The following is a 15,528-nucleotide window of genomic DNA, read 5'->3' as shown; positions in this document are numbered from 1 at the left end:
TGGGTTGGCTCCATCTCACTGCCACCTCCAGCCTTCCAGTAAGCAGCAACAGTGCAACTGACCCAAGGTTAGGCACGGGATGGGTAAAGCCACAGTTGAATCAGTTGCAAGCATGAGACTGCACACCTGATTTCTCCCTATTCAGCCTTGGCTTATATCTGACATGCCATTTGGATTTGGTGCCCTACGGCTATTGGGCTGGATAGGTGCCACTCGGAAGCTCCTGATCCCTGCCAAAAGCAGCACAGCTTACATTTGGTGCCAAATTTATATGAACTGTGTGCCTGCTTTGGGCTGGACAGACTCACCTGTTGCTCACCACCAAGCAGTTGGGACCATACATTTCTGAATGTTCCCTTTGCAGCCATGGTGGCCTTTGGCGCCGTTTACATTTGGCACCCAAGACCAGCGCTGTTGCTTTCACTGGGATTGGTTCCACTCCATGGAGAAGTGGCTGCTACTTGATCTGGCCTCCTGTTTCTTCTCTGCTCCCCCCACCCTGCCCACCTAAAGGCTTTCCTGCGCAATCTTCCCCCAAACAGGTGGGCACTAAGGTGCTTGTGAGTGTAGTTCCCTTGGGCATCAAAGCAATGTTAAACGGATGAGTCACTTCAGATATGTTAACTGATAGACTACAATGCATGAGCAACCCATTTTGGATTTAATAGCACGTGTCTTGTGCTGTCACATAGGAAGTAGTTTGGAAAACGGGTATCCAATTAAATCTGTGAATCAGCATTGGCTCACTGTCATACCCCTGTGACAAGCAAGTTGTGCAAGTCTCTTCCTCCTCTGATCCTGCTGCATAGCTCTGTTTGGCCCAGCCTTTGCTGCTGCTGCTGCCTCCGCTAAGGGATCTTCTTAGAGTTGGAAGGGACCCTGAGGGATCATCTAGTCCAACTCCCTGCAATGCAGGAATGTACAGCTGTCCCATACGGGAATCGAACCTGCAACCATGGCATTATGAGCACCATGCTCTAACCAGCTGAACTATCTGTTGTTCTAATGGAGTTCAAAGGGGCCCGATTTGTGAGGCAGGATGACCCAAAATATAATTGGCTTCCTCAAAAGTTGAACTGGAAATGGCACATCACAGCTTTAACACCAAGCTGTTAGATGTTTAAAAGGGAATGGAAGTTTCCCTAAAATATCAGGATAGATATGGATTGCGTCTAATCTCCATGTAATGGAGCCAGAGTCAATGGTAATGTGTACACAACCTAAATTTGCCTCTCTCTGGTTTTGGTAATAGAGCTTTATATATATACATTCCTCCTGAAAATACTGTGTATACAATGTTTTTGTTTAATAGGTCTAACACAAAACATCTCAAAGCACAAGGAAACTAGTCTTTGGCTGATGGGTGGATTGGATCTGCAAAGGTTCTCCCGCTGGATTTGTCAAATTGGGCAGGGTGTGTTGAGGGAAATGTAGCTCTTGGCCCTTGTTGGCTGTCGCAGCATCATGCTGCATGCTTGAGAAGGGATCCACATTTGTGGGGAGAGTTGCAGGAGCTGAATAAGCATGTTACCATGTCAGCTCAAAGAACCAGTTTGGTATGGAGCAGGATGTGACATACATGCTGAAACCTTTGGAGAGATGCATAGGGATGCAGCTCACACAGGGATGTGCAAGTTTAGATTAACCCTCTGGAGATTCTGTGACATGTGAGTTTTGGCTAAACTGAGGTTTGCTTTGGTATGCCTTTCTGGCTGCTATAGGAGTCACTGGGTATTTAATGTGTGCTTTTTAATTCAGAAGGGATACATAAAATTACCTTTAGACCCCAATTGTGGCTGTGGAGCAAAGGCTGAAAATGTAAATGCAGTAGTGTGATTTCAAGGCAAACTGAACATCATTTGTACTTCTGAGTTTAAACCCAGTTACACAGTCTGCATTCCAGCTTGGGGCTTCACACATGACATTTTTTTCTTGCGCATGAAAGAAAAAAAAAAGAAATTGTGTGTGAACAGTCTGCAGATGTATGTTTGTCTTTCATCTGATGTTTGGAGGCCACAGCAACCCATGTGATGATACCCCAGTTAGATATTTGTCTGGCAGCAAGGGACTTAATCACACTTCTCAGTAGGCACAGAACAGTTTTCTGAAATGGTTTCCTGAAGCTCTTTGAATCATGAGCAGATACGTTAAATGGCATTTTTGAATAAAGATCAAGTATTTTAGCCAGCTGGCAATCGTCTTCAAAGCCTCCCAAGGTTTCATGTGCAAATCACTCTTGCAATGCCCCTACAAAAATTATAGATTTCTTAAAATAGTAGTTTTTTTGCACTCTTGTTTGCAGTAGTCTTCAACTATGGTTCTCTGGAACCTGTGATTTCCCCCAAATGTTGCATCTTCCAGTTCCCATCATCCCTGACCGTTGGCTATGCAGGCTGGAGCTAATAGAGTGAGTCCAAAAACACAGGTTCCTCATCAGTTTCCTTTCCTAAGCAGGTGTTTAATTCTAAACCTCCTTTCAGTGCTGAACATAAAATCCGAACAGCTCTGGTCCCTCTCGGTTCTAGACTTGTATAGCTGCAAATAACTGGAAAATGAAAAGAAATTTTGCAGCCTGGTTATTGTGTGTATGTCTCTGCAGATTCGAATCTCATCAAATTCAATTGGATTGAACTTGAGAGATCCCGAGTGTAGGATAGCTGCATTTAGTCCCTTGCTAACCTTATATGTTTCATACGTACTAACTGTTCATCTGATCTGAAGCTGTGAGACTAGTCTGGTGCAAATATGTGCTTTGGTCAGTCTCTCTCTAAAGATGAGAAAAAGAAGCATGCAACTAGCTTGTTGCCCCCTAACCAGTGGCATAAAGCTAATCTTGAGACCTATGTTTATTTAGATGTGTTTTGCTTTCTTACAATCCAAACAATGGGTGGGGGAAGCTATGGTTTCTAAGAAGCATAGTAAGAAGTAGCAGCAAAGATCTGAGAGATAAAGCGACTTTTCTAAGCAGCTGCCAGCTGCCTATGACAGGTGAGCAAACTGTAAAACATATTTGTTCGGAAACCTTATAAAATGTACTTGCTTGGGGATATGGCTGGCCCAAGACATTTTGGCACTTGAGGTGGCCCACAGTATGGTGTGTCCCCAGGCAAGGAGGAATGAGTGACGATCTACATCTGGAACAAGGCAGGGATAAAGATCTACAGTGGGGACAAGGGTGGGAAGAAACCAGCAACACCTCCTGTTTGCCTAGATGCCACTCCAGTGCATGTCACAGGGCAGCAGCACCAGCGGTAATAATATTATAATATTTTATTTATTTATACCCCGCCCATCTGGCTGGGTTGCCCCAGCCACTCTGGGCGGCTTCCAACACATATAAAAATAATAATAAAACATCAAACATTAATAGTAGCAGCGGAAGGTGATGCATTCCTTGGAGTTTGGATCTGCTGCCCCTGCTGATCCTGCCGCCCAAAGCAGGTGGGCCAGCCCCGCTTGGAAAATCTGGTCCTTTGTCCCCTTGTTTACAGGGAGCTTGAAACTGGGTTTCCTTCTTGATTTTGTAATCAGTTGACTTGCAGCTAAGGAAAACCGCTTAGGACAATGAGAAGGGCATTTGGTATTCTGTATGTCAAGGGCTTTTTTCCTTGCAGATTAGTGACATGCTAATTTGAACCCTTTCTCAGTTATATAGGTGACTGTGAAATTCACATGGAATTGTCCAAGTTCAAAGCAGGAATGAAAGGAATACAGGTATGTATAGTTGCACTTTACTTGCAGTTTACTAAATGGTGTGAGCGGCTGAATACATTACACTAAATATGGTTTCCTTGCCTTTTGTAGTTGTATGGGACATTGCGAGTAATACTGGAGCCCCTGCTGACAGATCCACCTTTCATTGGTGCTGTAACCTTGTTTTTCATCCAGAAACCTGTAAGTTATGAATTCTAGTCTGGAGTTTATTTCGGCTTTTAATTTACAGCGTGTCACTTAAAGGAGGCACAAAGTAAAGGTAATCAGCAGACCTTTTCCAAATGCTTGTGAGCTTTTTGCTGCACTGTGGAAAAGGTGGCCATTAAAACAGAGGTGCAAGATGGGGAAGGGAGGGGAGGGGAGGGCATAATGTACAACCTTAATCCCATACACATTCCTTAGAGGCAAATGCTACTGTGTTGAAAGGGGCTTGCCCTTAGTACTAAGTGTGAATAGGGCGACAGCCTTTGATCTCCTTCTGCAGGGGTCACTAAATCATTGAGGCTTGTTCTCATTTTGCTTAGTCTCAGAAAGATCATTTCTGGCTCAGTACGTTTTGCTGCCTGAAATAAAGTTCAATAGTGCCCCTATCTCCAGAAAGAGGCACTCTCTCAGGGTGGTCACTTCACCCTGCTGCATGCAGTGGCATAGCAGGGGTTGCCAGTACCCGGGGCAAGGAAAGTATTGTGTCCCCTAAGACAAGTATTGCACCCCCTAACCAGCGCCTCCACTCAGTGCTGCTGCACCTGCAGTGTGGAGCACCTGCAGGACATGCATGCATACCTTCTTGGGCTGGGGTGTGCCTCTAAAAAATTTGCACCCGGGGCAATCGCCCCAGTAGCTTCCCTACTATATACTTATGGCTGCATGGTAGGGCTGCTTCTAGGAAGAAAGCTTAAATTCTTCTCTTAGGGCTGTGGTGTTTTCTGTTAGGTAAGAAAAGCAAAACGCCTTATGGTACCTAGGGTTCGAATGAAAATGCCATTTCTAAAAAGTTCTGGAATTTGTTAATTACTTAGACTAGGGGTGGAAAGCATCTGGAGGGATCACGTCTGGTGAAGGCACAAATCTGGACTTTTAAGCTTCACGTTGTTACCAGAAATTATGTCTGCGTGCTTTTTAGAGGGGGGTGGGACTGCAGCTTTCCTCAGGAAAGCCCGCTCTTTAACACGGACACAGAGCTTTAAAGAATGGATCTGTGCCTAGAAATGCGACACAAAAGGAAGTCTGGATGAGCCCTCAGTAATTAACCAGTTCCAGAACTCATATTGCTGGCTTTGGAAACGGCATTGCGATTTATTGTGCTGCAAAAGACCACCCTGACTTAGGCATGCCTAATTGAGTTGAGAAAGTTGACGCACACTGAACAAATATATGGGAAGGATCCAGACAGTATGGCAAGCCTCAAGTTCGTCTCTTTCTCAAGCACATTGTTGCCCTGAGGATTCCACGATGTGTGTGCTAATTCTTTGCTTGTGGAACTCATGGTAGCAGCCACAATTTCTTTATAATAGGCATGAGTTAGGGCTGCATGACTCTCCAAGCCTTCAGTGTTTGTGAGTAATCTGAACTCAGTCAGAATTACCACACGGCGCAGCTCTCATACCAAACTGACATGCCCACACATTAGAGATAAATGGAATTAACTATTGTTATTGCTATTAATTACCCACCGTTCACAGGCTTATGACGGGCGTGTTTATTGGGAGACTTCAAGTGTTTGAGGCATCCGTTGGCTTTCGTTGTATTCTGTACTGCTGGATTTTAGTGCACAAAGGTTTCCAAGCAAAAGTTCTAGGCTCAATCCTCAATGTCCCTGGAGAGAAAAGGCCAATCTCTGTAGAACATGGGTGGGGAACTTGTGGTCCTTGAGATGTTGGACTTCAGCTCCCATCAGCCTCAGCCAACATGGCCAACGGTGATGGGGTGACTATAGTGCAACAACATCTTGAGGACCACAAGTGTAGAGAATATTCAGCTAAATAGGCCAAAAAACAGCTTTGCTCCTAATTTGGTCGCTACTGTTTGCCAGTTCTGTATTATACAGATTTGTTTGTTTATAAGTAAATACATACATGTCTGTTCCTGTGGCTAAACACGTGGTTTCTCCCTCTCTCTTTTAATTCCTAATATAGCATTTGGAAATCAGTTGGGCAGGACTGACGAACCTCTTAGATGCTCCAGGCATTAGGTAAATGTTCACTTGTTTCCATCAACCTAAGGAAAAGGCTTGTATCTGAAGGAAGGTGATGTGCCAGAGATGTCAGAGTCGTGTTGGGACCAATTCACACATTACAGTCTCCAAAATGAAGACCATTTCTAACACCCCCTTCTGTATGGCAGCTGTTCCATACTAGTGGCTGTAGGTATGCAGAGTGCCTCTCTGCCCATCACATGGATTGCCTCTGTTACTTTTTGACATCCCAGAACTCTTCTCAAACAGTGGAGAAGGATAAGAATATATTTTGCCACAGTTGCGCTTGTGGGGTTTATTAGCTTGCTTTGTAACTTTTCTCAGATTTAGTATTGTGGGCATTCAGATATTTGGCTTTGTAATGAGATTTTCTTAATGACAGTCCATGGCAAAGCCTACCCTGGAGTTCCTCAAGCATGAGCCAATATGATTTTCTTTTTTCCTGCTGAAGCCAAAGAAATCCCAAGCATGTCAGATTTAACCAGGACACATACACCCATTCCTCTTCTGCGCTATTTGTGACAAGACAATCAACTTTGTAGCTGTGGCTTTGAGGCTGATAGGTCTGCCTTAAGCACAGCTGCTGTACAAAGCATTTTTTTTTTAAAAAAAACCAATAATTAAATGTGTGGTTTTTCCTCTTTCAGTTCATTTTCAGATACCTTGATTCAAGATCTCATTGCTGCCCGGTTGGTGTTGCCAAACAGAATCACCATCCCACTGAAAAAGAACATTGACATTTCTCGCTTGAAGTTCCCTATTCCATACGTGAGTTGTGTCTGAGAATGGCGTTCTTTAAGCCTTGGCTCAGGGAGTAAGAGTGTCTCTCTCTAAACAAGCATTATCCTCTAGCTCCTTTGCCCAAGTCACCTTCAGGCAAGGGACAGTTTGTCCTGCTTTGTTTGCAGGGAGATGAGACGGTGTTGGCTATTTAATGAGCATTCACTCCAATTTGTGGGTTTGGGGGGCGGGCTACACAATATTGCAGCAATTTCCATGGTATTTTCTCTTCCCTTACTGCAAAAGTTGCAATTCTGGGAGCAAGTTGGGCATGTTTCGTAAGAACTTCATATCGGCTTTAAATTGTGCAACCTGAATTTGCTGGTGTGTGTGATGGAATCCCATCCCCAAAGAGTTGTACTACACCCCTGGTTTGCATTTGCTCTTACCCACCACTTGATTCTTTCCTCATGGGCAGGTACAAAGAGAGAACATGGCAGGCTAGGAATGAGTCTGCAGTAAAAACTCTGGTGGATTATTTTAGTAAAAAGCTAAACCTTGTCAAATTTCATTAACCAGCTTCCGTAGTGATAGACAGCAGGCATGTTTCTTACTGCTGTGTTTATAGGATTTTCTTAATCGTAGCTTTTTACAATGTTGGCATCTAGGGAGGATTCTAAGTATATATTTTTTAATGTTTCTCTGTGTTTTTGTTTTGCTCTCCAAGGGAGTAATAAGAGTATACCTACAAGAAGCTGAAAATCTTGTCCAAATGGACAATTTCCTCGGGAAGTCGGACCCTTATGCTCTTCTGAGGGTTGGTCAGGTGCAATTCCGAAGCAAGACAGTGCACAGGAACCTGAACCCCATCTGGAATGAAATGTTTGAGGTGATGATTCTCCTTGAACTCTTACTATCAATAAGCTGGAATGCAGTGATCTCTCCTTGTTCAGAATTCTAGACACAACTAAGTTAAGGTACTTAAATAAAATAAAAAAGGCTTACCTTTGGAAGAAGGCAGATCACTACTTATATGAGTAAGTAAAATTGAGCTGGAGTAGATGGGGAAAGTTCCCTGTGAAATATTTCACTACTGGCTCCTTAACCACCATTTGTTTGCTTGAATGGTGTAACAAGGCTTTAATGAGCAAAGCCCTCGTTAAGCTTCATCAGGGGTCTAGGCACCAGGTGTGGCCCTCCAAGTCTCTCTACCTGGCCCATGAGACTCTCCAAAGGCCCCAGCCCCTTAGCCCCCCAGCCCCCCATTGCATCCACTTTTGTGCTTGGCTGGAATGGGTGTGTGAACTCTGCTAATGTTTGCTTGAATGGAGACTATAAAGGGTTGGGTAGGTGAGTGAGTGGGTGCAGAAAGTTGCCTATCCTACAAAGATAATTTACACTCACCACTCTGCCATTTTTGCCTATGGCATATTGCCCTAAGAAGTTTGTCCAAAAGAGAAGGTGACCTTCAGGCTAAAAATGGCTCCCCATTCCTGAGTTACAAGATGGGAAATCATCATGATTTTAATTGAGCATCATGAAAGGGCACGGAGGCATTTCGGCAACTTCCCCAATTCTGCAGGATTCTGCTTGGCAAACAGGAAAGTTCACTTTCTGCAAGTTTAAGAATAATAGGAAAGCTTGCATTTGTGCAACTGCATTTCGAGAAAAATAGCTGTACAATATTCTGTTACTTTAACACACACTCTCTCTCCCCCTACAGTTTGTTGTTCATGAGATACCTGGTCAGGATCTAGAAGTAGACCTGTATGATGAAGATCCCGATAAAGATGACTTTCTGGGCAGGTGATGGATATAAATTTTCCTCTTTCGTTCTGCTTTATCTCTTTCTGCCGCTCTTGCAGCAAAAGAGCCAGTGCGATTAGTATTAAAAAAAAGTGCCATGGTACAACCCTCCATGGGCTATACCATTTCTGAATTCAGGTGGGGAAAATGCAGATTGCAATACTTTCCTGCTTCAAAAGCATTCTGCCACCAACAGCTAGAGGGTAGAGAATAGTTAAATTCCTCCCCCTGACATGCTAGTTTGTTTTTTATATATACGTATATAAAAGTGTAAGGGAAAGCATTCTGACATACATTTGCTCTATCTGCATTCTGCAGTGGGATAGTCTCAGTACAGTTATACCTTTTCCTTTTTAAACACATTGGTAAGTTTAAAAGTAATATTTCATTCCTAGACAGGAGTAGCTTGGCAAACTACACTGAACAATTGCAAAGCCCTCTACATGGGGCTACCCTTGAGGTTGTTTCAGAAATTGCTGCTTGTGTAGAATGCTGCAGCCTGGTACCCGCAAAATACATACTTTTCAATGCCCAGTAAAAACCATAAAATATGTATATTTGTGTGTACTTTTTGGAGTACAGGCAAAACTACATTGCAAAATTCAGAGAAGTGCATGATTTTTGCCAGGTGTTGTGTTTGAATCCACAAGCGAGATCAGGAGTGCCAAGATGCTTCATAAAGCAGTCCAAACAAATTCCTCCTCCATCCCTACCTGAGACAAGGAACTCTTCATTGTCTGAGCCAGTTTTAATTCTAATGGAGCAACTATCTCAGTTCTTGTTTGATTTAAGGAGCTCCCTCAAACCTTGCTGTTTCTGACTTCATTTTAAGGGATGCACAGCTTTCTGGTGAACAATAGATTATTAGACTCTGTAAGAGCCACTGGGCACTTCTAAGGCAAAGTAGCCACACAGCTGGAGATGGTGGGGAGGAGGCAAAATATTCCATGATACTAAAGGGATAGTTTTTCTGCACCTCTGTTCTGTGTGCGTCTGTATTACTTTAGAACAGAGGGTTCTGTTGATCAAAAAGCACAACCCATTCATAATTGATGCAGGTGAGGAGATGTGAACACCAGGAACATCAATACATGTTCTGTTTATAACTCATAGAAGCAAGGAAAGATACTACAGTCCCTAAACATCTTATTCTTGTTCTGTCTTTTTACAGCTTGCTTATAAACCTTGCAGATGTGATGAAAGACAGAGTTGTTGATGAGGTAAAATGTGTTCTCACATTAACTCTTCATTTTATAATGTTTTTTGAAAGCGTGCAGATTTTGCGATAGGCTTTGAAGTTTTACGAAATTTTAATGATCCATAGGGATGATTTAAATCACCTTGAGTTCTCACGACTATCATCGAATATATTAAGTGTTTGAACAAAACAGCTGATGGAAGATTACAAAAGCTACAAAGAGTAGATCAACAAATAGGGTCTGACAAAAACTTTCTTAGGCAAAAGCCTATTTTATTAGATGCCTATAATTCTCTCTGTGTGTGTATGCACACACATATGCAAGTTGTGGGTGGGAACTGCTTTGAATACAACTTTAAACTGGGGTAAAAATACTGAAATCATATCCCCTATACTGCTAGCTGTAGGATGAACAATAAGTCATTTGAAGACTTATAATCTTGAGGCTCTTTAGACCCGAGAGCAATTTGCTGATGTGTAAAAGGCAGGCAAGGAACACACGGACAGAAAGGTTGTTATACTGCAGTACCAAAGGACCATGACAGAAAAGTTTAAAGCTGCAGGTGCTTGTCAATTAATCGGGAGAACTAAATACCCCATGTATTTTCAAGCTGGGTCTCTTTATTGGAGCAGAGTCTATTATGGACCTCACCATTCCAGCAATAAAAATGCAGTTTAAGCACATCAAGGTTTTAAAGTGTACCTCGGATAGACTCAGCCCCATAAAGCACTAAAGATAAATGGCTGGTTCTGCCACTTCAGTTCCCCCTGGTGCACAATTCATGACACACTTGCAGGTTAATATGCATTTATGACACTGATGTGCTTTTTCTTTCTTTACGAAGTGGTTCCCCTTAAGCAAGATTGCAAGTGGACATGTGCATTTAAAGGTTGAGTGGTTTTCTCTGGTCACCAATCAAGAGAAACTTTGCGAGGTGAGTGTTTGAGAGATCGGAGTCGGCCGAAGTGAGATACTTGCCGCAAGTTGATTGAAAGGATCTAAGTTCCATTCTTTGCCTGTGTGTACTTTGCTAGCTACATAATTCAACCATTTCTTGTGGTGGCTGCATTTAAAGCCCTTCCTTAGCTAAGGGCTAAGGAAGCCCTGTGCATTGACTGGACAGTCAATCAATGGCATGGACATTTTGGAAGTGGCTCATTGTCTGTTTAGGGCAAGGCTGCAGCTTGTGGTCAACTCATGTTAGTATTTGCATCCAGATTATTCCCCTGCCCAGCCACATGGCAGATGAATAGTAACAGTAACAGTAACAGTAACAGTAACTCTGTCCGCAAGTCCAGCTTTGCATGTGAGGATATCAAAAAAGCTCTTGTCTTATTTTGGATTTCATTTCCTTCCCACAGGACAAGAATGGTTTTGCCACAGCAATTCTCATTGTGTATTTGGACAGGGCTTTCAATCTTCCTGTGAGTAAACTGATGGAACAACACTTTCAAACTGTCCAGCTGCACACAATCGTTAGTGTCTGCATGCTCATAATCCATTTGCAGAGATGGAGGACCTGTGGGCCTCTAGATGTGGTTGGATACCAATTGTCATTTGGCCCAGGGATGGTTGGAGTTGCTGTTCAACAACACCTGGGCAGCCACAGTTCCCCATTTCTGGTGTGCACCGAATGCTGCTGCTTTGGTGCTAAGCATCCCAGTTTGGCTGAGATAATAATTGTGTTATCTGGAAACTAGTATCCACAACTTTGCTAATGCCTTCCAAGTTCTGAAAACTTCTATTTCAGAAAGGAGGTGAATGACGAGTATACAAATCTGTGACTTCCAAAAGTGAACTGATGGGTTTTTAAAAATAAAAGCGGAAGTTGAGATTTCAAACAACAAAATGAATAAGACCAAGCATTCTGTGAAGGCTCCATGAGGGAGGGGTTCACCTGTTTAGGGGATGGAGTGAGGGAAGAAAAGTTCAGAATTTAACTGGCTGAAAAGTCTTCCCTCCCTAGAATGGAACGATCTGTCAGCATCAGTTCTTTCAGTTTCACCTTTTTACAGTCTTAAATTCAGTTCTCCACACTTCTGCAGATGTTTGTGATTAAAAAAAATAATCATGAAAATTCTTATGCAGATTTCCCCTAATACCATGCCTTATGCATTTTCACTAATATATTCATTTTATGGACCTCTTTACCCGATGTGTTATGTTGGCAAACATCATTTGGTAGGAAAACTGCACCTCAAAATTCCAAGGAGGGCAACTTTCGAAGGCTAGCTGCATTTCAGTCCTCACGTTGTTTCAGAAAATGCAAATTTGAAAGTTTCACCTTTAAATGCAAACTGAATTGAATTCCTTGTCTGTTGCTAGATTTGAGATTAAGCCCTTGTTCACAATTATGTATGCTGCTAATCTACTTTCAGTAAAATTAGCTTCTGACCCATGTTAGCCTTCGAACTGAAAACAAAGCAAAAACAGCCTTTGTTTTTGAGAAGGAAGCAAGGACTTCTTTTCCTGCTAGGTGATTTGCTATTTTCTGGGATTCCCTTTGCTGGCAGCAATATCCTGTTCTTTTCTTCTTATGTTTCCATAGCCTAATCCTACACTACTTCTGTTTGTTACGAGGATCTATACCCTGCCTGTCAATCAGATTTCAAGGGTGTCTTCCAAAATCAGAAAACATAATAAAAACAAACATGTATATTCTTTAAAACACAGCAGAATAATAAGAGCAGCATAAAACCTAACAGCCAGGATAAAAACAAACCAGCTTTGATGGAAGGCCTGAGAAGGAAAATATCCTTGGTGCTGAAATGACAACAAGGTTGACTCTTGGTGAGCCTACCTGGGGCAAGCAATCAACTGCTCCTGTATGACACCTAACTTTTGTTTTTGTATTCCTTCCTAAATATCTTCCCTAATACAGAAAAATCAGTTTGAATTTTACAATGGTGACTTTGGAGCAAAGAAATATAGAAAAGACAGATACATCAAGGTAAATGCTTCAGAGTCCCCTGTGTCTCAACAGGGGCACACGCGCTGCACCAGCCTACTGAATGGATGCCATGGCTAAAACCCTAAAATATGTTGCATCTACGGGGTTAATGTTTGTTTCTCAATGGTATGTCAGTGTCCCATACCACAAGGAAGAACAGAGACACTGTAGTTGATGGTGCAGGTGAGGCTAAACTGGTGAGCAGCATGTAGGAGAAATGCTTAAGTCAAGATTACGCAAGGCACAAGACATTCATAGCACTTACCTATGATCAATGGAGCCCAGTAAAAAACATGGGTGGTCTCTGCTTCCATGCATTCAAAAGCATGTTTCTAGCCCTTGTGGTGCTACAAAAGCAAGTTTATATTTCAGAAAGCTAGCCATTATTATTTTTGGACCAGCCCTGATCCAATAGTTATTGGTTATTCCTATTATTAGTTTTCCCAGCTACTGGACCACCTCTAGCAAGACCATAATTATCTAGTCATAAATGGTGCTGCATCTGTCATTGTAATGCAAACTTTAATTGTGTTTGACATATTTGGCAGCTTGGTTGTAGCCTTCTGATTTATACTTGCCGTGTGGCTGTTTTGTGCTTCAGCTATAATGGATGAACTCGACAGTCTTGTATTGCAAGAGCAGCAGCAGCAATTGCTGCTGACCCCTGTGAGGTTATCTTTACCATTTAATGCCCAAATTCTAGCTCCAAACATGTATGGCTTAACTACACTCAGTGAAATAAATGCAGGGTGTAACACTGTATTGCATTGCATTTTGTGGAGAATGTACTGGGGAAACCCAGCCAGATGGGCGGGGTATAAATAATAAATTATTATTAATAATTATTACTGTTTTAATTATTAAAGTTCTGCTCAGAATAGGGGCCCTGTCCCTTCCCAGATCTTGCAGAACTCCCAGTTTTTAATACCTAACATCAGCCTCCCTGTTCAATACACCTCCTTGTCTTTTGGAATTCATGATGCTATTGACACTGTCTTTTCTTTCAAAAATTTAATTAATAAAGAAGATGGAACGCGAACCTTCTTCCTTTGTCCTACTCACAGTAGGCAACAAAACTCATAGAAGCAAGGTAAGGGGGTGTCAGAATTACTGTATTTTGTTTTTAAAAACTTGAATGGACAGTTGTCTTCATGGGGCAATATGTGGTTTTCCAGTAGCAATGTCACATCTTGGATATGTGTGTACCTTCTCGGATAATTAAAAAGCAACACTTCGGTGTTTTGTAGGTGCTGCCCCAATGAAATATCTGTGGTGTGATGTCCTGTCCCCACTTATTGGGTGAAAGTGACTGCATTGCTTGGGCTGGTGGGAATAGTTACACAGCTGTGTTGTAAATATTTATTTTGTATGTGGTAGGGTGGGCCCTCCTTTAAGAACATACAGCCAACATGGAGGTTGTTGTTTTTTTTAACAAAGAGACATTCTGACTAAAAAATAAATAGCTAAGATTCTTGAAATGACAAGAGTCATATTTTGGAACTAAAATTAGCACACTGGGCTACTTTTGCATCCACCAGTAACTTTTTACGGGAATCTTTTTAGATGATCGGACCAAAAGGCTAACCAGGTGGCTCTGAGAATCCCATAGCAGAGTTTAAACAATAACAGTGTTGGTCAAAATAGCCAAACCTATGGTGTTTGTGTTGTTATATTCTATAACTGTCGCCATTGAGTTGCTACCTTTGGGCAAGGTTTTGCTTTCTCAGGAACAAAATAGAGCACACAGAGTCTGGGGAAAGTTTGAGATCCCCCTTGAGTAGGGTGAAGGCAACTGGACTGTAACAAATGAGGGGCAGTTTGTCTGTTTTTGTTGCATTAAAAACTGATAGTGTGGAAAAGTCTTGAACATAATGCATTGTGTCGTATTAATATAGTTGGGCACTCTGATTACAAAATGGATGCTACACCCCTTCCAAAAATTCATTTTTTAAGTGTACGTCTGCTCCAGCTGTTTTTCTTGGGCTATGTCCTGAGAGCCAGTGATGCAACTGAGTGCAAATGAATACATCCATAGCGAGGCACTTGGTTTTCCCACAGTGTTCCTGCTATGTCAGCGCAGGCATTGCATTAAGAATAATTGCCTACGGTAAGCTTGCAGCTTGACATGACTGCAGCAATCTTCCTCTTTACTCATGAGTAAGCCTGTTAGCACACAGGTACTTTGGCTTGCCACTTCAACTAGCTAACTGAAGCCACCGGCAATGAATCTGTTGGAGAGGGAGGAGTCTGGGCTGTTCCTTCAAGCCTTGAGCTCTTCTTCGTAACTGCTTCTACTGTGGTCAGTTATTGCGCCCTAAGCAGGCGGTGGAGGGGAATACTTTCTCTTGTTCCACGTTGAGCTCCAGCTTTAATTGATCTAGGCCAACTGGATCGGCTGCTAGCCTATTTATGGTGTGGTTTTCAAAACCTGCTGCAACAAGCAGCAAAGAACTCCCTTTCCATACAGGTGCAAACTGTGGCTACTTCTATGGAGTTTCGGTTACAATCAATTATAACTCAGCTGGCCTATTTCAGCATTAACATTCATCAGATCATGTGGGGAGTCGGGGGGGGGGGGAGTCTACAGGGCACCTAACTGGTTCTGTGTGTTTATTTGTCTGACTTAAAGAAAGTGAACTGGGTAAGAGGCTTTTTAAGGGTTAGGTTATGTCCCTTTTGGGTAAGAAGGTAGTGCTTAAGACAGGTGTTATGTACTGAGTTGAATAGGATCCAAAATGCAGCAGTCTGATTGGTCCTAGAACAATAGGATTCAGAATGCAGCAGTCTGATTGGTCCTAGAACAATGCAGCAGTATGATTGGTTGGCAGGAACCACCCAATCATGCTCCAGATATAAGTGAATCCACAACCTGATTGGCTTACAGTAGAATTCCATAATTAGCCAATCATGTGCAGCCCATTGTGTAAATAATGTATATAAAGCAG

The 15,528-nt window shown here is 42.4% G+C and overlaps 1 protein-coding gene across 1 annotated transcript in view; it reads left to right on the top strand.

Annotated features, from left to right (window-relative positions):
- Nucleotides 1–15,528, top strand: part of ESYT3 (extended synaptotagmin 3) — a 39,439-nt gene that overhangs the window by 13,805 nt on the left and 10,106 nt on the right. Inside the window, exons 5-15 of the mRNA XM_083707039.1 lie at nt 3,648–3,714; nt 3,805–3,894; nt 5,850–5,905; nt 6,556–6,676; nt 7,356–7,517; nt 8,352–8,434; nt 9,606–9,654; nt 10,478–10,567; nt 10,995–11,057; nt 12,515–12,583; nt 13,608–13,673. Coding sequence (XP_083563165.1) covers nt 3,648–3,714; nt 3,805–3,894; nt 5,850–5,905; nt 6,556–6,676; nt 7,356–7,517; nt 8,352–8,434; nt 9,606–9,654; nt 10,478–10,567; nt 10,995–11,057; nt 12,515–12,583; nt 13,608–13,673 — 916 coding nt within the window. The remainder of the gene's footprint in view (nt 1–3,647; nt 3,715–3,804; nt 3,895–5,849; nt 5,906–6,555; nt 6,677–7,355; nt 7,518–8,351; nt 8,435–9,605; nt 9,655–10,477; nt 10,568–10,994; nt 11,058–12,514; nt 12,584–13,607; nt 13,674–15,528) is intronic.

This window comes from Podarcis gaigeae (genome assembly GCF_964106915.1).
Source record: "Podarcis gaigeae genome assembly, chromosome: 1".
Classification (NCBI taxonomy): Eukaryota; Metazoa; Chordata; class Lepidosauria; order Squamata; family Lacertidae; genus Podarcis; species Podarcis gaigeae.
Note: the sequence above shows the minus strand (reverse complement) of the source record. Positions and strands in the feature narration are given on the sequence as shown.